The sequence below is a fragment of the Sciurus vulgaris genome (genome assembly GCF_902686455.1).
Source record: "Sciurus vulgaris genome assembly, chromosome: 11".
In the NCBI taxonomy this organism is placed as follows: Eukaryota; Metazoa; Chordata; class Mammalia; order Rodentia; family Sciuridae; genus Sciurus; species Sciurus vulgaris.
In genome coordinates, this window is record NC_136472.1 from 27619184 (window position 1) to 27644986 (window position 25803).

Here is a 25803-nt window from a genome sequence, read left to right on the forward strand (position 1 = left end):
ATTTTTTCCTTTTTTTTAGATTAGAGTGTATTGATACCATGTAACATAGTATATAAACCCAGAGGAGAGATTGCCACTGATGCTTTAAACCTGGTAAAATTAAGCAAATATAAAGAAAACTAATATTCCTAATATAATGTAATTAATGACAGCATTATAACTGCATTGAATCAGTTTTCTAAGTTGAATATGGACTTTATCCATAGGTAAATAATTTTTAGAAAACATGAAGATCATGAATCTCATTGTATAGATCATGTATCTCAAGATAGTGGCTCTTCTAGCTCCCTGTTTGTTCCCTTTCTCAGTGCTGAAAAGCTACTCTAGCATCAAATTTTATAGGTACAAAGAAGAAAAGAGAGTTGAAGTCAGGTTAAAAAAAATGTATTCAGGCAAAAAAACAAAAACAAAAAGAAACTTGCTTTGGCAGAGAACCCAAAATCATGTCTAAGGGCCTCTTTCTTTCTTTTTCTCCCTTCCTTCCTTCCTTCCTTCCGTACGGGGATTGAACTCAGGGGCACTAGACTACTGAGTCATATCTCCAGCTCTATTTTGTATTTTATTTAGAGACGGGGTCTCACTGAGTTGCTTAGTGCCTCCCTGTTGCTGAGGCTGGCTTTGAACTTGAGATCCTCCTGCCTCAGCCTCCTGAGCTGCTGGGGTTACAGGCATGCATCACCTCACTTAGCTAAGGCCACATTTAAAAAAAATTTTTTTCAGTTGTAGATGGACCTAATATCTTTATTTTATTTATTTTTATGTGGTGCTGAGGATCAAACCCAGTGCCTCACATGGGAGAGGCAAGTGCTCTACCACTGAGGTACAACCCCAGTTCCCTAAAGCCACATTTAAGAAAAGAGAAAGAAAAGGAAAAAGAAAGAAAAAAAAAAAAAAAAAAGGAGAAAATAGTCGTTTAGTTACTTTAAAGTATGCCAATGATGAGGATTCAGAAGGTCAGGCTGGGTGCCACATTTGGGTTTATAAGTTTAGATTTTTGACATCATCTCCATGTGTAGTTATACGTATAGTCAAAAAGATGCATTGGCAAGTGTGAAGAGGATGATGTTCATTGTGAAGCCGGAAAAACGTTCCATCATTAGGCCACCTCAAATGTTACATACAGTGGTATATCCTTTAATGCACTGTCATCATTTTATGGATGGCACAGATCATATAGGCAAATATAGTACAAAGTGTCTATACAAAGTTATATTATTATATTTAACTTGTTAAGTTTAAATATTTAAATTATACCAGAACTCCCCATTTTTAATTTCTTTATTTTTTATAATATAGTAGTAAGAGCCTAACCACATGAAAATACCCTGGTACTCTTTAACCTCTGAGAAACTCTGAGCTCTCCAGTGTACTTTATGTGATGCTTAAAAATGTGTGATCATGTTATGTGTCTCTTTCTAAGGACAACATGTTTGGGATGATGATGGTTTCTAGGGAGGAAGTGGTCTTATTCAGTTCTGTGCTTAGTATGTAGCATGTAACACAGTGCTTAGTTTCTAGTGGGTGCTTATGTTTCCATCACAACTTTCCATTGTTATTTTTCTTTTCTTAGTTATTTAAAGTGTTCGGTAGAGGAATGCTCAAAGAATAAAACTCAGAAAACTTTGGTACTGAATTGTTTTGGGAAAAAAAATCTGGAATTTTCCCCCTCTATTAAAAATTCAAATATTTTTTGACTATTATTTAACACGAATATTTTCTTTATTCCCAATTAATGATCCAAAACATTTTATGATCTCTACAGCTGCATCAAGAAGAAGAGTTTGTTATTTTAAACAGAGGCTGAAGAAACTGTAGAATTAGCAGACATAAGAGAAAGTGGAGAAGGTAGAGGATGGAGTTGCAGACTCTACAGGAGGCTCTTAAAGTGGAAATTCAGGTTCACCAGGTATGTTGCATTATTGGCTTCTCCCACATTGTGTATTAGTAATCAGGCCTATCTCTGGGTTTTGGTAGTTTTTAAATCATCTTTAAGAGTAATGTCATTTGCCTCTTATACTCAACAAATGCATCAGTACTTTTAAGAACTTTAATAAAATATTCCTGACTTCCCTTCCAGAGAAAAGGACTGAAACTATATATTTATTTTTTTATTTTTTAGTTGTCAATGAACCTTTATTTATTTTTTTATGTGGTGCTGAGGATCGAACCTAGTGCCTCACACATGCTAGGCAAGTGCTCTACCACTGAGCCACAGCTCCAGCCCGAAACTATATATTTTTTAATATCCCACAGGTATTTAAAAAACACTTATTTTCTGTTTTGTTTTCGTTTTTGGTTTATTTAAAGGACTTTGTTTGTGTGCTATGACTTGCATGTTTTAAGTTATGAGACATGTTGAGCTTAAGTATCATATACACTAGTTTTTACTCATGATTCAGCTTTATGCCATTTTTCTTTGGTGAAGATAATATGATTGCTTTCACAGATGTTTAAATTTCAAATTTCGTAATTCTTAGATTTATCTTAGTTACCCAGATTGAACAAATCTTTAATGTAATTATAAAAGTGTATATATAAGATATAATTATGTTCATATAATGTTTCTATAATCTGTTAACCTTAATAAGATAATTAATATTTATATACGAATATATAAATATATAAAAATAAATATAATCAAGACAAAGGTATTGTTTTAACAGATTGTCACTGTGTTGTGTCTATTTTCTAGATATTAGCTGGGCATTAGGCTAAAGACATGCATACATACTCGTTTATGTATAATCCTTGGTACTCAAAAATCTTAAATGATGGTGATTTGACTACTTCTAAATGTGTAACAGTTGGGGATATGAGAATGGAGAGGAGAAGGGATTTTCTTTTTTTTTTTGGCAGAACTTATGGATTGAAATAAGGGTCTTCCATATGCTAGACAAGCACACTACCATTGAGTTAACATCCCTAGCCCAGAAACTACTTTTTTAAAAATGTTTGTTTTTAGATATAGTTTCTTATTTTATCTAAATAATCTAAAGTAACATTAATTTCTGAAATTGTTGGGAGATATCTCAGGCTCTTGATAATATCTAGATTTGCTCGTTACCTAGAATTAGTGTGGATGAGAACTTATAGGAAAGCTTCAAAGGCAATTTTTTGTGTGTATTTCTTTTCTACATTAAATCTATATTTTGGAAATCACTGCTGCTGTTTGGAATCTTGTTAGAGACTCTTATTAACAAGTGGACTTCTTTTAGTATATACTAAGTTGTGTGTATTATCTTATTTGGCCTTGCTTTTGGAACTGATTAAGGAGAGTAAAAATTTGTTTACAGAAACAAGCTTGTCTTTTTCCTGGATAAAAGTATTTTTAACATAGATGTGTATTGAATACTCAGTTGGCTTAATGGAGGTAACAAAAGTTAAATTCACAGTTTGTTTAAATTGTTTTATCATCATGGAATAAATTTTGAGAATACAGTAATCAATCTGAAATTTGTATGGATCAAAGATAATTTATGATGTTTTTTGTGATTTTTGGAGTTTTACCTCCTCTTAAGAAATTTTGAGATGGCAAAGTTAACATTCCGCTTCTAGTTCCTCCTCACAAGATACAAAGACTCATTACCTAAATTGAACTTAATTACAAATTAAATACAATTATTAAGTTTTATTTTGTTTTGTATTTTGAATTCAGGCATACAAATTTTATAAAAAGTATATTTATGAAAATGTTATCTGTTTTTAAATCTAAGTAAAGATTTCAAATTATATTTGTTGACTCAAAAGGGATTTAATAGTCTTCTTCAAGTTATCCTAAATACTCTCTTAATATTCCCGTTAACTGTCAGTTTCCCTGCATATTTAGTTATTGGTTTTGGACATAAACTTAATAGGTTTTATATTCATTCTTAATATAAATTTTGTGTATTAACTGATATTTCTATGTCAATATTTTACTATACAAAACATGTAAGACATTTCACTCCAGTTACATTTGAAATACTTTGCTATTTTTGAAAAAAATTGTCAATATTAAATCCAAATGACATGCCTGGTTCATAAAACTGATGTTATTCTGATTGGATATGGAGTAACCTACACAATCATGGATCATGACATGTTCAGGGATGCTCGAAATGACAGAGTAAAGGCATTGGTTGTAGAAACCAGGCAACAGGTACCCTTTGTTGCATTTCCAGTTAGGGAATGCAAGTAGGCTGAAATCAAGCTTACTGGATAGAAATCATCCTGTGAAACTGCCTGCTCTTGCTATAGTAGAAGCATATTTTTATTCTTTGTTTTCTGAGTGAGGGGGGAGATAGAACTATGTATGTACATACTTAATGTTCAGTAAATATAATGTCCATCTTTTGGGAGGGGAGTCACCTTTCCCCCCTCCCTTTCTTTGATTGTTTTTAGGTGGATTTGATGGAGGCTTATTGAAACTTTCAGAGTGTTTATTCCATATAGAATGGAGAATAGTATGATGAAGAGGTTAGCAAACTTTTTCTGTGAAGGCCAGATGGTTAAGATATTTTAGGTTTTGCAGGTCACTTGTAGTCTCTGTCACAATTTCTGCACTCTGTTGTTGTACAGACAAGTCAGTCACAAATGGGTGTGGCTGTGTTTCATAAAACTTTACAGAAACAGGTGTTGGGCCAGATTTGGCCAATTGGCTGTCATTTGCTTATCTTTGCATAAAGTATATACTCATGAAAAATTGTGTTCATATAATAGAAAGCAATTTTGATTTAATAACATCAGCCTTAAGTCGCTGGGGGTTTGGGTGGTCTAGTAAGTTGGTTTGCTCAGCTTGTCCTCTCTTAATCCAGATTGTCTAAAATGCTGTTTAACTGCTTACACATAGAAAAGTTGGCTTATTTATATCCTCTAGAGGTGAAGAGTTAGTAGGGTTATCATTCAGTTTTTAGATTTCAGTGTCATGGAAGAAAAGCCTTTTCAGCTTCAAAAAGACAGTTTTAGTATAAATAGCCACTTCTCTGGTAACCAAATCACAAAGGAAAATCAGAGGCTTTTTTCACTGAAAAGTATGGCTAGATTTGTAAAATTATATAAAACCTTGTGCTTGCTTCTTTTCTTTTCCCTCCCTCCCTCCCTCCCTTCCTTCCTTCCTTCCTTCCTTCCTTCCTTCCTTCCTTCCTTCCTTCCTTCCTTCCTTCCTTCCTTCCTTCCTTCCTTCCTTTCTTTCTTTTTTTTTTGATACTGGGATTGAACCCAGGGATGCTTAGCCACTGAGCCACATCCCCAGCCCTTTTTAAAAAATATTTTTATTTAGAGACAGGGTCTCACTAAGTTGCTGAGGCTGGTTTTGAACTTGTGATCCTCTTGGTTCATCCTCCCAAGCTTCTGGCATTCCAGGCATGTGCCATTGTGCCTAGCAAACCTTGAATTTGAATTCTGTTGAACTCTTAGAATGTGTATTATTACTACTGTGTAGATTTAAATCTAGGATATAGATGAGCTACTATTGTCGAATATGAAGTAGAACATAGTGACATTCACTTTGTGTATTTGGGTCACATGGTTGGCAACCTCAGCTATTCAGAATGTGTCTTAACACCAGGAAGAAAGTCTTTTGTCCAATTAGAATAAATGTCACAATCTTTGTTATTCACCAAAGATTATACATTTTACTCAAGGGGGATTTCTTAGGTTATTTCAGTCTATTCACTCATCTTAAAATTAGTTCAGTGAGTATATCACATGCTGATCAGAAGGACCAAATTTAAGTTGGGGTTCAGGGCTGTTAAGAGGGAGTCACAATAATAGTAGCAAGATTGCTAGCTGACTGCTTAACATTAAAGAGTAGACTGAAAAGCTAAAAGGTACACATAACTTTTTTTTTTTTTGGTACCTGGGACCAAGAAAACCCCAGGGCTCTTCACCACTGAGCCTCATCCCCAGCCCTTTATATTTTTTATTTTGTGGCAGGGTCTTGCTACATTGCTTAGGGCCTGACTAAGCTGCTGAGGTTGGCTTTGAACTTGGAATCCTTCTGCCTCAGCCTCCTAATCCAACTGGCATTCAGGCACACATCACCATGCCCTGTTTAACAACTCTTTAAAATAGCAGTTTTGGACCTTTTGTTGTAAGGACCTTATTGTACTGTTTGTAGTATAGTATATTAATTAGTCCTTTTGTGCCTTTAAGTAACAGTAAGAGTTTGACAATTTAAAAGTGCCTCCTTAAGATTTTTCCATTGTATGTGAAACTCAGAGAATAGCTTATTCCCAGATACTTTCAGGAATCAGCCCTCTGATATTCCTTTATCCTTCAAATTTATCTGTCCAAGGTTATTGCTACCTTTGGACAGCAATATTTTTACAAGTTGGTAGATCAAATGAAATTTATTTTTGGTTATTTGTCGGGCTTTTATTTTCCTAATGAGAAGGTCTCATTCTTTTTTCCAGAGGAATATAGGTGGGTAGAGTTTTGCATTATTCCTCTACTTTCTTGTTCTCAAATATTGAGTATCACTGGTCCACTGAACATATCCTTCCGAGTCCCCTCCTACCTTGATAGAAGACAGTGGCAAAGTCACAGCTGACATCAGCCTCCCTCTGTTGTGAGAACCAGCTCAATACATCTGCCAAATCAGTACTCTGTTGTACCCAAACAGGCTGGTTTTGTATGGGGGCAGCTCTTTCCAGGTCTTGCTTGGGACTTTAGACAGTGACAGCATGTTAGAGGATGCTTACCTTGTGAGCAGCCACCTTGTTTAAATTGCCTTTTAAAAGCTACTGCCTTCCATTCCTGTCTCCACATTTAAAAATCAGGTACTTTTTTCATTTCAAATGGAAAGTGATAGTTTGGTTATTTTGTTTTCCTATTAAGAAGAGTGCTTAATTAACTTTTCACAAAGATCACAGAATCTTTTTTGTCTATTCTGATTGTGGTGGTGTTTTATTTTGTGTGTGTGTTGACTTTAAAACCCTTGATTTTTGGGGCCCAAGCTGATTAGCCCTACAGCATTGCTGTGTAATACTAATGGGTTTTTTTTTTTCTCTCTATTATCAGAAACTGGTTGCTCAAATGAAGCAGGATCCACAGGTAAAATATTTTGCAATTTTCAGTCACTTAATTTTTAAATTAAAAAATAATTTAAAATAAAATGACCATAAAATATTCAAATGTAGATGGTACTTAAGTTTTAAAGAACTATTTCATCTCTAACAGAAAATATCTTTAGCATGTTGGTTTTTCATATTTTATGGGTTTAGAAATATCCAGTCATTGTACTATAATATAGCTAAAATTTCATCTTTGTTATTGTTAATTTGATTTTATGTTCATTGTTCTGAGTATTTTGGGAGAAATATTGAGAGTTAATATTAATACTATTAATATATTTTATTTTTTATTTTTTGCAGTACTGGAAATGGAACCCAGGGGAGCTTTACCACTGAGCTACATCCCCAGCCCCTTTAAAATTTTTGAGACAGGGTCTCACTAAGTTGCTGAGGTTGGCTTTGAACTTGTGACCCCCCCTGCCTCAGCCTCTCTGAGTTCCTGGAATTACAGATGTAATCTCAGTATGCCACCACACCTGGCAGTATTCTTCATATAAATTAAATTTCATTTTCATAAGTTCACTTATTCAAAATCAGAGTTTGTAAGGGTTTCTTTAGTCTCAAAATTATTGAAAGTTGACCTAAATCACTCAATGTAAGAATTTTAGAATAAAATTATGAAAGTATTAAACTTTTTTATTTTTGAAAGAACCCTTCAAAGAGGGTTTTAGAAATATCTTATATAATAATAGTTTAGAAAAGGTTAAATTTCTTTACATTTTCATAGGAGTTTTTGACTTGGGCATTTTCTTCTGAAGAGAAATCTCCCCAAAAGTTATTCTGTCTTTTGAAGATTTATATTTGTTATTCAGGCAGTGTTTCTTTTGCAACCATTAGCAGTGGATCATATATGCTTCTTTGTAAAGTAAAATAAATTCTTAACGAATGGTGCTGAGGCAGACTGATTTTTGGAATTGGAAAAAAATAGTGTTCATCTCCACAAATTTAGGACTCAATTGTGTGAGTATTGTATTTTAATGCTGGCATTGGTAACCCACATTTAGTCCTGTTTGACAGTCGAACTTCCATGACAAAGTTCTTTATTTTTATTTTTTGGTATATGTACAATTTAAATTGGATTTAGGGAGTCAAGAGGCCATAGACCCTGGATTAATAGGTCCTTTCGTAGTTAATGTGGTAAGCTATGTTATCAGCACCTGAAGTATCCTTAGAAGCTAGCCTTTCTAATGTAGTTTGTGATCATGTAAAAATAGTCTTAACCAGAAGAATCTGAGGGTCAGTAACTTGTGGGACAGCATTATAGGTGAACTCATTAGAAAAGCCTTTCATCAAATACACTTTAAAAAGTTCCCATGGGACTGGGTGCAGTGGTATATCCTTGTAATTCCATCTGTGTGGGAGACTGAGGCAGGAGGAACTCAATTTCAAGGCTAGTGTGGGCAACATCGCGAGACCCTGTCTCAAAGTAAAAAATTAAAGGGTTAGAGGTATAACTCAGTAGTAGAGTGCTCCAATACCAAGTATAAGCCCGTGTGTTCAGTTCCCAGTACTGTCAAATAAAAAAAAAAGGTCCTAATTAAGTAAACTTTAAACTCATTAGAGGGGGAGGATGTGTGCTCCAACTTTTAACAGATGACTAGATTGGATAAATTAAGTGTGTAAAGGCAGTGTTTGTGAAATGATCAAGTAAAAGTCTCATTGGGTGAGGAGGTGGGGGTGGGGTTTCAGTCTGCTAGTAGGCTCTCCTGCTACATTAAACATTTGAAAACTTAAATTTTCACCTCCCTTCTTGAGTAAAAGACAAGCATGCTCAGTGTGTCTCATCTAAAATAGTATTCCTTTTTTTGATTCCTAGAATTTTAGAACTGAGAAAATGCCCTGGTAGTCAGTGTGTTAATTTGAATGATGTAGTGTGTTAAGGCAGTTAAGAGTACTGACAGCTTTTCAAATCTAGGCTAAAATAACAAATGTACTTTACTAAATAAGGGAGAGGCCAAGTAGAGAAAAACCTCTTATCTTTGTTGATAATGCTGCTAAGCATACAGTGTATGCATACTTATAACCTCCATTTTCCTGGTTTTGTCTGATTAGTGGAGCTTCGGGTTTTCTGTCAACTGATACATTCTAAAAAGAATAACAATATTTTAGAAAAAAGGTACTTTTATAGAGCAAGAGGCTAAAATATAAAACAACTTGTAATTTAAAACAGTTGAAAGAATCTGCTCCTATTCTGGTGCTAGGAGCCCACATTTAGGACTTCTGCATTAGGGGGTGATACTGTGATCATAATTTAATGCATGACAAATTCAGTTGGCTAAATGCTTAAGGTTGGTTCATCATTTGTAATACAGTATGCATAGTCTTCTTGCTACTATTCTGTTAACAAATGAATATCTTTCTCACAGATATTTTTTCTTTCCAATCAGAATGCTGACTTAAAGAAACAGCTTCATGAACTCCAAGCCAAAATCACAGCTTTGAGTGAGAAACAGGTAGGGAAGTGGGGGGGGGGGGGGTTGTTGTATTTTTAACATTGTGTTCTAAAGATATGTCTGCTCCAGGCTTCTAAGAGAGCTGCTATTTTTCCTCATGTGTGAAAATAAGTGTGGGCAGCCAGACTCGGTTTTAATTTTGTTTGAGCTCTGTTTATCTATTTTTATTTTTGGTTGAAATCAGTCTGTAGAGTATCCCATGGGTATATGTTACTGGCAAACATCTAAAAGCAACGTGGCAGGCTGCCGTTAACTGTGTTAATTAAACTCTATGGTTTACCCATAGGGGAAGGGTACGAAAAGTTAGCGGGCGTGTGTGGTAGAGTCCTGTAGCTGTTGTGTGTGTCTTCTTACCTGTTGTAAAGGTTCAAGCCGATATTTAATTTACTGAGAGAGAACAGCTGTTCAGTGGCTCTTTGAATGTTTGGTCCCCCATTCTAGGTATTATCATATTTCCATTTTAATCTTTATCAGATATTTACCTGCAGTTAAGTGAAAAAACTGGCAGAAACTTGTTAGACTTACTGTATATAGTGTCTTGCTTTTTCCCAAAGACATCTGGAAAGTATTGTTTGGAATTTTTTTTATAATGACCTCCACTCACCAATTTAGGCAGTTCCTGCCACCAGGTGGAGTGTGACAATTGATAGAACTATAAGTAAATGTCTGTGGTGATCTGATAAAGAATTTGTTCTCTTGTTCTTTCCTCACCACTTTCCCTGGTTAAAAAGAGCATTTTCTGTCCTGCAGTAGGTAAATATGTAGGATAAAGCAATTTGTAGTTGATAGTTCGTGCTAGTGACATCTTACTGAAGATTTTTGATGAAATAGTTCTCAGTAACTGATTTTTTAAAGTTTTCATTTAGTGAAATAATAGCAATGAATAATTTATTCCTGGAGATTTCTGATTGTGTCTGAATTGCATTTTCATTTAACTGAAGGGGAAATAAACTTTGAGGACCATGTGGAAAAGATGAGTTAACATGAATTAAATCATCTTCTAAGTAGAGTGAACAACTGCTTTTTACTCCTTACTCTTATTCTTATGCTTCCCCATCTTGTGTTCCCTACATACTGTAGGTATTTTGGATTAGGGAATTGCCAAAGTAAAATCGGGAGGAATTTGTAAGGAAAATTACAGTTTGTTAATATATATTTGGCTCTGAATGCGATTCTGTTCTGTCAAGTAAAAATGATGTGTGTTAGTGAAAGTGTTCTAGCTTTAGAATACTGGTAGCGCTGAGTCTCCTTATAGTTTCAGGGTGAGTTTGACAAGATGCCAGTGAGTGAGTCAGTTTTGCTGAAAAATTCACGTGTTTGGGCAGAGAAAAAAGGTGAGAACTGATGAGCGGAATAGGGGCTTGGGGGATGCTGTTGCAGTTAGGCCAACCCAAGGTTACATTTAGGAAAAATGGAGCAATTAAGGAAAACACTGCATTTGTTTGAAATTTTTGTTTGTGAGAACTATAGATTTGGTTTATTATGTAATTTCTATTCTTTAATTTTTTTCCTGCTAGGGGCCTCACTTAGTAGAAAATTGCAACCATCTATGTTCAGTAAGATATTTCATCAGGTGGCAAATTCTGCTTGTTGGCTGAGCTAAGTTTGGATTCTAGGAACTGGACTTAAAAGTTTCTAACATCAGGACAACCTGAGGTATACAAAATAAAGAAAACTGGAGTCAGAAACAAAATGCAGTCTTGCAGTTTTTGGAGTATTTGCTTAACTGTTAAAACAGGCTTCTTGATGGAAGAGAAAAATATCACTTTTAGGTAGGATAGTATTTGAAGGAAGCACAGCCATAAAGTTTAAAAAGCTGAACCTTCCTCAGGCTTATTTCCAACATGAAACATTGCTATTGCTAATTAAGCTGTAGTTTAAAATAGTTTTATTTTAGGATAGATTTCTAATGCTTTATGCCCAGCTTTTTGTTTTTCCTTCTCAAAAGATCCACTTAGCCTCTGGCAAAACTTACTGATTTTTCTAAAATCTGAATTACCTTACTCACATGACTAATACTTAATTTAACATTAATTTTTGGTTGTGAGAAAGATTAAAGGTCTATAGTATGAAGAATAATGTCATATTCCAGAATTAATAGCAATTAACTCTTTGTAATATTTGCTTCCATTTTCTTTTCATCTGCATTTTCAATACCATTTGAAAACATAATTATACAAGTAATAGATACATATTCTCTTATTTTGCTTTATTAAAAAATAAAACATTGCAAGTAATCACTAATTCTTACAATAGACACTTACTAGTTCTTATTCTTTATTGTGACCTTGATCTTTGATACTTTCTTCCTTAAATTTAATCATGTAATAATGTGCTTCATTTGGAAAAATATAGTCTTTAGTGAACATTCTTCATGACTGAAATTCAGTGTATTTCACTGAACTGTTGGTTATAAGGTTCTAATTCTTTCAAACTTAACTTGAGATTTCTGAATAGAAACACAAGTTTTTAAAAAATTTCTTTTGTAGCTGTAGCTAGATAGCATGCCTATATTTTTATTTGCTTATTTTTGTATGTGGTGCTAAGGATCGAACCCAGTGCCTCACACGTGCTATTGAGCCCCAGCCCCAGTTGAAACTCTCAGATTTTGAAGTCAGTTTCTTAACCTACAGGGCTTTTAACTGGTGGTTGACAGTTATAACTCAGAAAATACCCAGACTTGATTGGCTAGGTAAATTATGTAGCCATTAAAATCATGACTTTAAAAAACACTACTTTAGTGGTAATGAAATGTGCTCCTGATAAAATAAGTAAAAAGGCACATATAATTTTATATGCATTATAATCCCATTTTTGTATTTTGCTCTATGTATGTAGGCATGAAAGTGTGTATCAAAACAGTGTCAGCATAAAATGTTGAAAGGTGATTTTACACATGGTTCATTTTTTTCTGTATACGCCTTTGTATATTTTCTAAATTCTCCACAGTAAATACATTTCCCTTTTAGAATCAGAAATAAACACACATTATTTCAAAGAAATTTTAACACTAACCTCTTCTCTGTGCCAGGGATAGCTTTTAAAAATCTCATGGCATTCTCCTCATGATGTGTGAATCGCTCTAATTGGAGAGTTCCACTACTTTAAACAGTAGCAGTGCTGAGTGGTGGAGGCAGCTGTTGATTTCCTTAACAGGGTTTGTTCTCATTCTCCACTTCTCCCAGCCCTTCTTTTTGACGGGCATCTTTGGTCCTTTTCTTTTCAGAATAGAGAGATTTTGAGATTGGATCCAAAGCTCATAGTTGCTCTAGTGCTTGCTTTAATTCTAATTCCCTATGGGAGAAATGGTGGTGGGTTTTGTTTGTTTGTTTATTTGTTTTTTAACGCTTGGTGTCAAACCCAGGGCCTTTTGAAAGTTAGGCAAGTGCTTAACAATTGAGCTACACCCCCAACTCAACCCAACCCAACCCAAGAAGCAATCTTAGTATCACAGTTTGTTCCTTGGCCCTGTGGGGATTCAGACTTAAGTCATCTAAGTTGTATCCTTGTTTTCCCTGGTTTTAAACGGTTTGCCCTCCTACCTCCCTTCACCTGGCAGGTTTCACATCACAGCTTCCTCTGAGGAACCATCCCTGAAACTCTTCCTATCAGTCAAAATCAACTATTTCTGTCATAATCTCTCTTTGAACCATTCCGTTTTCCGTCGTAGTTATGCCATTTAAGATTAAGTTCAGGGGGAATGACTGAAAACCTCAAGTAAAGGTGGCTTAAATGGTAAAATTTCCTTTCTCACATCTGAAAGCTCTGTAGGTGGACTCTGACTGGGGAGTGTGGTTCCACAGTGTCAGGGAACCCAGGCTCCTCCTATTCTGTTGCTCTGCCATTCTCAGCAAGAAGCTTCCATATCATAGTCCAAAATAGCAACTCCATCTGGTGAGAAGGGGGAAAACAACAAAGAGCAATTAAGTATGGAAGTTACATGCACCACTTCCAGTGAGACCCCATTGAACTGAGCTTAGTCATGTGACCTCAGCTAAGAGCAAGGAAGACTGGGAAATGTGGTTTATTGTTGGTAGCCATGACCAGATAAAATTTAGGGACTGTAATTGAGTAAGAAATGGGAAATAATTACTAGGGATAATTAGCAGTTTCTAATACTGTAGCATGTCACAGTTTGTAATTATATGTCCATCTTTATGATTACTTTGGTGTTTTTGTTTGTTTTGTTTTGTTTTGCTTATTTATGGTGCTGGGGATAGAACCCAGGGACTTGCACACACATAACTAGTGAAGCACTCAGTCACTGAGCTACATCCCGAGCCCTGTGATTACTGTTTTTCAAATGTCTGTCTTCCTTATAGATTGTTAGTTTCAAGAATACAGAGAAAGTATTTGTTGTACATTTTTTCCTAGCATACCTAATATACTATTTAACGAAAAATAGTAAAATAGCACAGAAGTATTTGTATTTCTTAAATGAATTTAGCTGATCTTTTCCTCCACTTACAGATAATTCTTTATTTTAAAAACAGTGCATCTTTCTTTTTATGCTTTTTAAATTTAATCTATTATGAATATCTTCTGACATTTTTTAATGTTCTTTCAGAACACGATTTTTAACAGTTTCAAGTATTTAATTGCCTGGGCTACATCCATAATTAAAAAAAAACAACTTTTCTATTATTTGATGTTAGGTTATTTCCAGGTTTGTTTTGCTTTGTTTGATATAACAAATATTGCTGGGCTGTGGTTGTGGCTCAGTGGTAGAGCACTTTCCTTACTTAGCATGTGTGAAGCACTGGGTTCTATTCTTAGCACCACATATAAATAAATTAATATAATAAAGATCTATCAACATTTTAGAATATTTAAAAAAATAAACATTGCTCTGAAAATCTGTTTATCTAATTGACTTAGGATAAATTACTAGGTGTGAGATTACTGGGTGTGTTGGTTAGCTATCGCCATAACAATTCTACAAGACAAACCAGTTTTATTGAGTGGCTCATAGCAGTAAGTGTTTATTTTCATACTAGGTCTTTGGGGGTGGGTTTGGTCTATACTGGAGTTGGTTGGGCACCTCTGCTTTGGTTTGTGGGTTGACTAAGCTTGCTTCCAGGTTGCAGGTTTGGTTAGGTCTGCCCTAAACGTGTTTATTTTGAGGCCTAACTTGAAGGGACAGCAGCTACCTGGAGCCTACTCATTGCTTTGTTTATCACCAGAGCATAAGTAGTAGGCCAAATTACCAAAAATACTTTAAGACTCTGCTGGCATTAGATCTTCATTAACCAAAACAAGTCATGTGGGCAAGCCTTCCCTTATAAAGTTATTGATAAAGGGTGTGGGTATCTAATTTTAAAAAAGAGGAATTGAAAACAATAATTCATCTACCATACTTGAGTATAAGAAAAGTTGTACCACATTAAAAATAAATAACATGCTGGCAGTGGAAGCATGTGCTTATAATCCCAACTATTTGGAAGGCTAAGGCCAGAGGATTGCAAATTGGAGCCTTAGTGGGAAATACAGCAAGACTCAGTCTCAAAACCAACCAAAAAACCTCAATCACCTCAACAAACCCTTTTGCCACATATTTCCAACTAACCTCCAGAGAAGGCTCTTTCAGGGCAGTAGACTCTGTGAGTGCCTAATTTTCCTCAGAAGATACACAAAGTGGGGAGAAAACACTTTACAAATTTGGAAAGATGGTTTAAAACATTTTGTCCCACTGTCCTGCATGTGGAACACATATAAAAATTTAAATACATTATATAAATTTAATATAATGAATAATGAGAATACAATTATGTTATAATGTGGTAATTATAACAGTGATTATATATACGCTCTAGACTGTGATTTCCAACCTATTTTAATGTGGCTATGTCAGCTTTGTTGAAATATTCACAGAATTGAAAACTTGGAACTTAATGAGTTAATTTGTACCTGATCCTCATCTGGAGACATACTTTTCATGGAGTTTGCCGGTTGTCCGTGTATGAATATTTCACAGTATTCTATAGAATTGCCTTTGGTTTTAGATTTTGTTTTTCTTTCATCCACTTTTTTCTTCCTCTGTTTTAGAGAGATAGACCTCCTTGTAGCCTTTAATCTTTTCCTATGTTTGCTCCTCTGACTCTGTTTAAAATCTTTATTCTTTCTTTATTTTAAATCTTTTTTCCTTACAGATTGCTTTAACCCAATAGTAGATGAAATACTTTTCTGGATTTAATAAATAGTTGCCATTTGTGGAACTAGTCTCAATTTTAAAATTGAATATATTTAGTAAAATAGATTCTGAAGTCTTTGGGAGAGAAGTTTCTGTCCCTGCCATAACTAGTTATGTTTCTGATGCATAATGTAAGTGTGGTAGGTGTATTAGTCAGCTTTGTGGTACTACAGTGAAATACTGAAGGCAAGTAAATTTGTAAAAGAAAAGATTTATTAGCTCACAGTTTTGGAGGTTTGAATTCAAGAGCGGTGGCCCCATTGGTTTGGGCCTCTGATGAGGGCAGAACATCATAGCAACAGCACATGGCAGAGCAAACCAGTCACATTATGAGCCAGGAAGCACAGAAAAAATGAGGAGAGAGAGAGAATGAGACTAGGGTTCCACAGTCCCATTTGGGAACACATCTCCAAAATGACCTAAAGGTTCACAGTACCTCCCAAAAGTACCATCCTGGGGACCAAGCCCTTTAACACTTGGGCTTTGAGGGACATTACCCATATTCAAACCATAGATATCAGTAGGTGATTTGAACAATGGAGGAGGGGCACCATGTATTTGATCCTGTTTATAATAGGCTTGTTGACAGATGTCAGGTATTAAATGAGTTAATATATGGGTTTCCTTACTTATAGGATGTTTACATAATGCTTTTTAGCAGTTAATGAACATGTACTTTATTAGAATGCATTGAATTTTTTTGGAGATGAGTTCTCTTTAAATGGAAGTTGTATAAACTGTAGTAAGCAAGTCTGGAAACCTGATCTAGAACATCTAAAACAGCCTCTTCTGCATTGCTGTGTGACTCACCTCATTCACCCTCTGCACTGAACTCATGCACACTTTGTCCTCTAGTCTTGTCCAGTACTTGTGGCTTCTTGGTTGTGCTCTATTGTTTCTTCAACCTAGATGTTTTTCTACCTTTTTCCTTAGTGTAAACCAAGGGTCACCTTCTACCTTCTACCAGCAGGCCCATTTACAGAATAATATGTTATAGTAATAGCCACACAATAAAATTTGAAAATTATCATGAATAAATCAGGGTGCATTAGCAAGGGGTATTTAAGTGTATGCATTTAATGGAATAGTATGTAGTCATGAAAAAAAAGTGGATGCTTAACTAAATGGAAAAATAATGGTGAGTGAAAAGGCAAATCAAAAATATGTATAGTATAATTCTATATTTATTTAAAATACAAGCTAATAATAATCATGTTTGTGTTTATGCATTCATGGTCATTTATACTTGAAAATGTAGGGGGAAAGGTCTAGAGTATCTAAAATGATTTACACAAGCCATTCATGGTGACTGCCTCTAAGAAATGGGATTCAAGAGAGTGACCAAGGGAAACCTGGGACTTTTGACCTTATTTTTTTATTATTTAAATTAATTTTTACAAGGACTGTATATTAGTCTTTTAAACTATTGAAGCATAAAATAAATACAGAAAATTACACATCTAAATATGTATTCGTGTGTCTGCACATATGGCTTAAATATATTTTTACAAATTGAAACTCCTGGGTAACTTGTATTCATATCAGTAATAAGAATAATAATATTACCACAGAAACTCCTTTGTGCCACCTTCAATTCACTACTTCCCTCCACTAGAGAAACCACTGTTGTGACTTCTAACAGCACAGATTAATTTTGCCTGTGTATGAAATCAAATATTGTGTACTCTTCTCTGGTGTATTTTGTTCAATGTTATGTTTATCAGATTACATCTATTCTTTTGAAGTTTGAAAACTTTTTAAACAATAATTATAGATTCATAGGAAGTTGTCTTTTGAAATTTTAAATCACTAGGGAAAAAATGTTTGTCATCTCCTAGATTTACCTACCCTAATATTGTGCTTTCTCTACTGTGAATTAATAATTTCTTGCTCTGTGGCTCTTCTGTAGCTCTTATCTGTAACTGTTTGTCACTCTCCCTTTCTAGATTTGGAGCCCATGTGAACTTTCTCTTGACCTTTATACACTGTGTATATACCTAGCGCCTCACACATTCGTTAAAGAAAAGCAGCAGGTTCCAGGCCTGGCTGTGCCATTCACTAACAGGATTTGTGTCTACTAACATTCTCTGAACTGTTTTCCTTATCTGCAATGGGGACGTTATAATTGTATCTGTTCAGGTGCTTTTAGTTGTATGTAATAGAAAGCCCAACCAAAAGTGCCTGAAACAGTAAGTGAACTTACTAATTCACATAATAAGAAACTGTTAGAGTCACTCAGTTCAGCAGCTCAACAGCACCATCAGGACCAATGTTCTGGTCGTGTTTCTTCTCCGTTTGTCAGCAAGCAATTTTTGTCGTCACAGGATGGCTGCTGGAACTCCAGTCATTATATCTTCACACACCAACGTTCTGGGGCAACACCCCCCTCAAAAAAAGAACTACTTCTTAAACGTTTCTTCCTTAGATCAAGGAAAACTTCAGTTAGAATTCCTTCAACAGACTTTGCATCACTTTGACCACAGTTTTGTCACATGCCAGAATTTAGTTCTTGGCAGGACTTAGGTCCTGAAGCTGGAGATTCACCTCTCAACCTTTTGGAGGCTAGATAGTGAAACAAAATTATTTTTTGCTAGCAAGAAATCAAAAGGGATAGGGGATAATGGATGTTGAAAAAGCAGTGTTTTACTTAGGTTTTTTTTTTTTTTTTTTTTTGTCACTGTGACCAAAATACCTGAAAGGAACAACGGAGGAGAAAAAGTTTATTTGGGGGTTCACAGTTTTAGAGGTCTTGGTTCATAGATAAGTGATCCATTCCTCTAGGCCCAAGGTGAGGAAAGGGCACTGGGGAGCGAAGTTGCTCCGCTTATGGTGAGGTCAGGAAGTATAAAGGAAAGGGGCCTCAGGAAGACGAACCCTTCCAGGCACCCCTGTTGCCTGCTTTCTCCAGCCATGTCCCACCTGCCTACAGTTCCCACCCAGTCCATTCAAACCAGGATGGACCCATTCGGTCACAGCTCTTACAATGCAGTCACTTTATCTCTGAAAATTCCACAGAAACACAGGAGCTTTGGGGGTGGTGGGGAACACTACATATTAAAACTGTAATATTCATTGTGTCTGTCTTTAGAACATTTTTTTCCCTACTAATGTAAATTAAATGCATTATATATCTGAAGATGTGTGTACGTGCTGAAATGCTATAAATTTATATCACCGCTAGTTTAGCATTAGTGTTACTGGCTTTGTGAAATATTTTTGAAACCCCCCCCCCCCTTTTTTTCCCTTGTGGTGCTGGGGATTGAACCCAAGGCTTTGTGCTTGCAAGGCAAGCACTCTACCAACTGAGCTATATCCCCAGCCCAGAAGTCTCCCTTTCTTAATCTACCTAGCAATCTGCTTTTAGAATAAGGAAAGCAAAAATAATTTTAGTATTCCTCAAAACAATAAATCATTAGAAGGATAAGTCTATTACAAAAAATAATGTAACTTATTTCAAATGTGAATTTCAAATAATTTTAAAATTTTTTGAATATTTTAAAATTGTCTATAAACTATCATTATCATTATTAACATTCCATGCCTTTGAAACAAAGAAGCATGATGTCCATTGGTTAATAATATCTTCATATCTGTACTCTTTAGAAAAGCCATAGTTTAGCAAAACTCAAATCATATTTTTGGTTTTCTGTTTCTTAAAATGTTGGATATAATAAATGATAGGTCAAATCACAAATTCCTTCATTTCCTTTTCCTGGAAGATTAGGGTGAAAGAACCATGTGGGAAGAAATCGTTTGCTCTTTACTAGGCTCTTCTCTTGGTAGCTAGTTAGATAAGAGGCTGTCCTGTGAAATTATCTTTTCAGAAGACACATTCCTCAAAGTTGATTCAGAAGACACATTCCTCCAGGTTCAGGAAGCAAGTGTTTGTGTGAATCAGCAGGGTTTGGCTCACCTTTTTCAGACTAGCTCTCTGAAAGTGACAGAGTGATTATTAGTTTTTGTCAGTTAAGTACCCAACATTCCTTTGCTCTGAAAAATGAGGCCTCCCAATCCTTAGCTCCCTAACTTGTTACCTTTTCTCCCACTCCCACCTCTACCACCTTTTGAAAGAAACCCCCCTTCTTGCCATAACAGATGATATAATTTTGACCAAGGAGGACACTAAAGAGAGAGTTTAGAGTTCTGAGCTTAATTCCCCTTATGAGCCCAAAAGACAATTACTGACCTGGTTTTATCTAGTGCTTTTGTCACTGGATGTAGCTATTGGGAAAAAAAAGTAAGTAACACTTGACCAATGGAGCCAAGAAGCACTGAGAAATTGTAGTGCCTAAAGGAAAAGAATTTAGTGAAATTGGGGAGTGTGTTAACCAGTGGAACTTGAAATTTGTTTTTCTGAGTGTGTGATCTTATTTATTCAAGTGTAGAATTTTGTCGTGAATTTGAGCCAATTTCTTGTAAGATTTTGAGTTAATCCACAATTGCTGTTAATTAGAAGTAAGATAATAAGATAATAGACTTACTTTTTTAAAAAGCCTACATAATTTCCATCCTCATACCAACCAACAAAACAATAAAAACATACATCATTCAGCAATTCACTTTTTTCATGGAATGAAAAAGTAAAAACAACAATAACAAAAAACTGGGGTGAAATCAAATCTCCCAGACTGTTATTCACACCTAAAACCCCAACTAAAGTCAAGGCAGGGAAAGGTAACAGTTGGAAGGCATCTGTCCTGAAGACATGTCAGCCCTCTTCTTACTCTCTCTCTTCTGTCTGTCCTGTGATGTGAGCTCATCTGATGATAGCACTTGAGGTTAGCAGAAGTGCTTCCCCACTGGGTGTGGACGTGCATGCCGATAATCCGGCTACTGGGGACGCTATACGTTTGAGGACAATTTAGTGACAGCCTGTTTCAGAATAAAAAATAAAAAGAGCTGGGTGTGTAGCTCCGTGATAGATCACTTACTTGCCTTACATGCTGGATACCCTGGGTTCCACGCTCCCCCTCCTCCAAAAGGAAGTACTGTCCCTAAGCCTCATCTGCTGCTAAAAGGTGATAAAATTATATACAATCTTTTTACATTTCTAGTATCCATTTTCATAACTTTATTCCTCTAATTTTTGCTTGCTTAATTAATCTTCTTTAGGTAAAAAGCAAACTGTTTAGCTATTACTTAAAAGTATCCTTCTGAACAGAAATTGTATAGTTCTTCAAAGATGGAAAGACTGCTGTGATTCTCTAGAGCAAGGGTCACCTGGACCCAATCTGGCCTATTGCCTGTTTTTTATAAATGAAGTTGTTGGTACACAGCCATACTCCTTCATTTATGTATCCTGATGACTGCTTTCTTGAGCTACAATGACAAGTAGTCTCAACGAAACCTTAAAAGTGCAGCTTTATGGTAGATACTGTCTGGTTGTTTGTAGAAAGTTTGCCAGCCTCACTGTAGAGAACTTTTTAACTGGAGAGGCACTTGACTCAGAGGTGGTAAGCAGTCTAGGACAAGTGAAAATAGGGTACATGCTGAGAGATGAGAGACTCCCTGTACACAGGCCAGCCCCCAGTGTTCAGTTCACTTTCAGCACTTCTTTTTTTTTTCTTTTTTTAACCACTTTTATTTTGGGCTTTCTTTGTCTCTTTGTTTCCTTTTTTCTGCATTTATTAAGGCATAATTAATATAAACTGTACACCTCAAAGTGTGTGTATTTGCCTGTGTTGCTGGGATTGAACCCAGGAAGTCTTATGTTCTGATGGTGTGACATCATCATCACTGTCAAGACAATGAATGTATTCATCACCTCTGAAAGTTTTCTCTTATTCCTTGGTGATCCTTCTTTTCTCCCCCTGTATCTAGGCAAACACTGGTATACTTTTTGTCACTACAGAGTAGTTTTCATGTTCTAGAATTTTAAACAAATGAACTTAGTGTATATTCTTTGGTTTAGTTCCAGGCTTTAGATATTGCAAATAAAACTGTGAATATTCATATATAAGTGTTTTGTGTGGAGGTAAACTTTCATTTCTCTTAGGTCAATGTGTCAATGTATCAATGTATTTGGGTTATATGTTAGGCCTATTTTTAACTTTTTAAGAAACTGCCAAAATGTTTTTCAAAATAGTTATACCATCTTACATTCCCACTGGCACTGTGTGAGAGTTCTAGTTGCTCCACATTCTTAGCACTTCATTCTGAAAAATGAACATAGCAGCTAAGAATCACCATTTTTATGAAAGTCAGAACAAACATAGAGAATTGGATGACACAGCTCAAAATGACTATACATCCCCAGATCAGCAAGAGCACGTATTGCATCTATGCAACAAGAACAGGAAACTAGGAATAAAGGAGCAAGTAGGGGAAAATAATTCTTGGTTTAAAAAAGACTGAAAAAGAAAATTGGAGTCATCTCTGAATAAATAGAGACAAAGGGATAGACAATATGAGAAAGAAAAATTTTAGTAGGATTAACACACAAGGTCTTGTGCCTAGACTAATAATAGTTCTGAGGCAAGAAAACAAAAAATAGAGGAGAGAAAACCATCTAATAACAATACAGGGAAATTTCCCATAAGGGAGATTCCAGATCAATAGAATCCACTGAGTGCCTAATACCATGGCACATCATTGTCATACCAAGGCATTTCATTGTGAAACTTCATACAAGCAGGAATAAACATCTGAAAAGTTTCCTCAGAGAAAAATACAGTTTCAAATGGGAACTGGAAATCAGATGGCAGTCATATTTTTTAGTAACAGAGCTGGAAGTTATTGAACTGATGATTTTAAAAATTCTAAAAAACCAGAGCTAGGCTCAATGGCACATGCCTGTAGTCCCAGCTACTTGGGAAGCTGAGGAGGGAGGATCACTTGTGCTCATAGTTTTCGACCAGCCTGGGCAACACGGTGAAACTCTTAAAATAACACAAGAAGAAAAATCCAAGCCAACAAAAATATATCACAAATAAATATTTTTTTCGAAATTCTGAAAAACAGTGATTTCAGATGTAGAATTCTATACTCAGTCCATTTGTTGATTAAGTCTGTGGGTAGAATGGAAATATTAGATGTGTATGGTCACAAAACTTACCTCACATGCACACACTTTCTGAGGAATCTACTAAAGGATGTTCTCATCAAAACAAGAAAGTAAACCAATAAAGATGAAGTCAAGGATCCAGAAAACAGGGAATCCAGTACAAAAAAGATGAGTAACTCTCCTGTTTGACGGGAAAATACCTCAAATGACTGTTGTATAAAAAAAGGTTTAGAAAATAGCTAGTTGCAGTTGGACAAGAAAATGGAAGAGTTTAGGAAAGATGTAACCAAGGAGTCGGTGTGGACTAACAGATCATTTGATGTGTTTTGAGCCATTATTAAGAAATTCTTTGTAACTTCTTTGGAGATACGGGGAAGAATTAGTGACAAGAATTTAGAAAACCAGGCTAATGACAAAGCAAGGCAATTCTAGGAATAGCAAAATATACAAGAAGATAAGTGTAATCATAGTTGTCTCACCATTAATGTTATTTATATAATTTTAATATAAACTTTTTGGGTTTAACTAAAAATTGTGATAAGACTAAGAGGAGTTGAAAATGAGAGGAGGGACAGTAGAAGAACTAGATTTCATTAATCTATTGTAGGAATTCAATCAGTAATGATTAAAATGAAAAGAATCAAGAAATCACAATGTATTTTAAAGTGAGAAGGTAAATACCTAAAGAATACAAAAGTTGAAAGTGATTTCCTGAAAGAAAGAGGACTTGAGGTTTTGGGAGGGTTGGTCCAGGGGTAGGTTGTTTTTATTATGAATCTTGTGGTATTTTTAAAAGCTATATTTATACATTACTTTAATGAAAAAAACTAAATAGAAAAAATTAAAGTCCGAATTATCTTTAGATACGATAGACTGGCCTTTGATTACTCTGGACTCCTGAGGAGGTTTACTGTTAACTCTGTCTGTGGCCTCCCAACTCTTCCTACGCTGTGTTAGGGCCTCCTTAGTTCTCTTTCTGTTTTTCTTAGGATAAGCTTCATGGCCACTACAAGATTTGATTAAGACATTATTTAGGAGTTTACTTTACTTGATGGAACATATAATCTGGGCAATAATATTATTAATAACAACATTACTACTCATGACTTTGGCCCGTTGGATTTCATTAATCTCTTCCAACCTTAGACTGATACAAAGGGTATCAGTTTGAGTTTCTGCCCGAAACCCAGAAACTGTAAACTCGTCAGGTCAGGGATTTTGCCAGTAAATATTTGTTGAATAAATGACTACTCCCTGAATTATTTCACTTCCAGAAAACGCGTATTTATTAGGGGACGTAAACAGTTACAAGAAATTTGAAGTCTGACTGCATGGTACCCCGAAAGAGGAGATTGTCTTGGTGGGGAGGTGCGGGAGAAGCGTTCACCGAGGAGCTGAGACTGAGCTGTGGGGAAGAATGAGTTGGGAGTTGCTGAGTGGACAAAGGCCTTGTAGGCAGAGAGAACAGTAGGTACAGAAGACAGACTAGGAAACGGGGCATGTTCAGAGGACCTACAGGGAGTTAGGGTTGTTAGGGCAGAGATTCAGGTGAGGATCAGTGAGGCAACTTGGAAAACAAAGCACTTTGTACTGTTGCTTTGATTAATTCTAAATATTATAGTATTAGTAATAACTGCAATTATATAGCACTTACTGTTTGCCAGGCACTTTTCTACCTGCTTGAAATATATGAATTCATTTAATCCTTGTGGGTAACGTAGGAAATAGGTACTATTTATCCCATTTCATGGATAAGTTAATTACCCAGGGTCACAGAGCGAGAACCCTATACAGACCCAGGTCACGTGGCTTCATATTGTTTTGAATTTCAAATAAATTTGAAGAAAAATATGATGTTTTCCTTTTTATAGGAGGGTGGATGGATTTTAACTGGTTGAGAAGCATTTTGTTAGGTTGTCAAATGAGAGAGGGAGAGCAGTGGAGGGCAACTGGAAGACTCATGACAGGACAGAGCTGGTCTCAGGGCCTCGTGGATCCATTTCCTTGATGCTGTTGGTCTTTTTCGACTTTTCATTCCAAGGCAGCTTGATTTCGGAAGTTCTGTTCCTCTGAATCTTTATCTTGTAAATCTTAGCTGAAAAGCCTTTCTTTTCTGCCTTGGTACAATGAGGACCTTCTTCCTAAACCTAACTGAAGTGATCTCTTTTGTTTAATACCAGTGAGTTAATTTTTTAAATTTAAAATTTTTATTATATAGCACAATACAATTTTTTATGGGAGTGTGGGCTGGAATCAGTGTCTTTATGTTGTTGTTCTTGTTTGTTTTCCCCATTTACTTAGAAATGTAGGAGACTAGAGTATTGGTAGTAGGGGTATAGTTCATTTTTTTTTTTTTTTTATTTTGTTTTTCTAATTATAAGTAAGTCATGTTCATTTGGAAATTCAGCAAGGACAAAAAAATCAAATTTAGCTGTGTCCAATTTCCATGCTTCAGATATTTTATTCATTTTTCTTTGCCATACATTTGTATTAAAAAATAAAATTGATATTGGCATTATACTTATTATTCCAAAAATACTTATATTTTAAACATTTCTTCATAGTCTTAAATATTCTTAAGAATATTTGGTTTTAGTGACTTGATGGTATCCAGTCATGGGTCAGGTGTCATGTAAGATTTATTTAATAAAAAGTTCACTATTTTTAGATACTTTGATTATTCTCAATTTTCTAACTAGTTTGTGTGTAGTTTATGCATAGTTCTGCAGTGTAAATCATTGGACATATTTATACATAATTTGAATTATTTTCTAGATAAGGAGTAAATAGATGCCTTTGGTGGGGGGGTGCTGGAGATTGAACCCAGGGACACTTTGCCACTGAGGTACATCCCTAGCTCTTTTTATTTTGAGACAGGGTCTCACTAAGTTGCTAAGGGCCTTGCTCAGTTGTGAAGCTGGCCTTGAACTAGTGATCCTCCTACTTCAGCCTCCTGAGTTGGGGGATGAAATTTGTGTGCCACTGTGCCCAGCTAAATAAGTGCTTTTTGTATGTCTTTGTGAAAACTTGTTGGCATGTGTATCAGAATCTAATTCAGACTAGCTTAGCACAAAGTGGCATTTATAGAACCATTTTAGGGCCTCT

The 25803-nt window shown here is 35.5% G+C and overlaps 1 protein-coding gene across 22 annotated transcripts in view; it reads left to right on the plus strand.

The window, feature by feature from the left end:
• The window catches only part of PHF21A (PHD finger protein 21A), a 173881-nt gene that overhangs the window by 35518 nt on the left and 112560 nt on the right, over positions 1–25803 (plus strand). For 12 of the 22 annotated variants that reach the window (XM_079103427.1, XM_079103412.1, XM_079103429.1 and 9 more), the window contains 3 exons: positions 1763–1906; positions 7000–7032; positions 9419–9505. In XM_079103427.1, coding sequence (XP_078959553.1) covers positions 1853–1906; positions 7000–7032; positions 9419–9505 — 174 coding nt within the window. In that variant the 5' untranslated portion in view covers positions 1763–1852. Of the gene's footprint in view, positions 1–1762; positions 1907–6999; positions 7033–9418; positions 9506–25803 lie in introns of those variants that run through there. The other 10 variants (XM_079103417.1, XM_079103413.1, XM_079103419.1 and 7 more) reach the window with 3 other exon arrangements.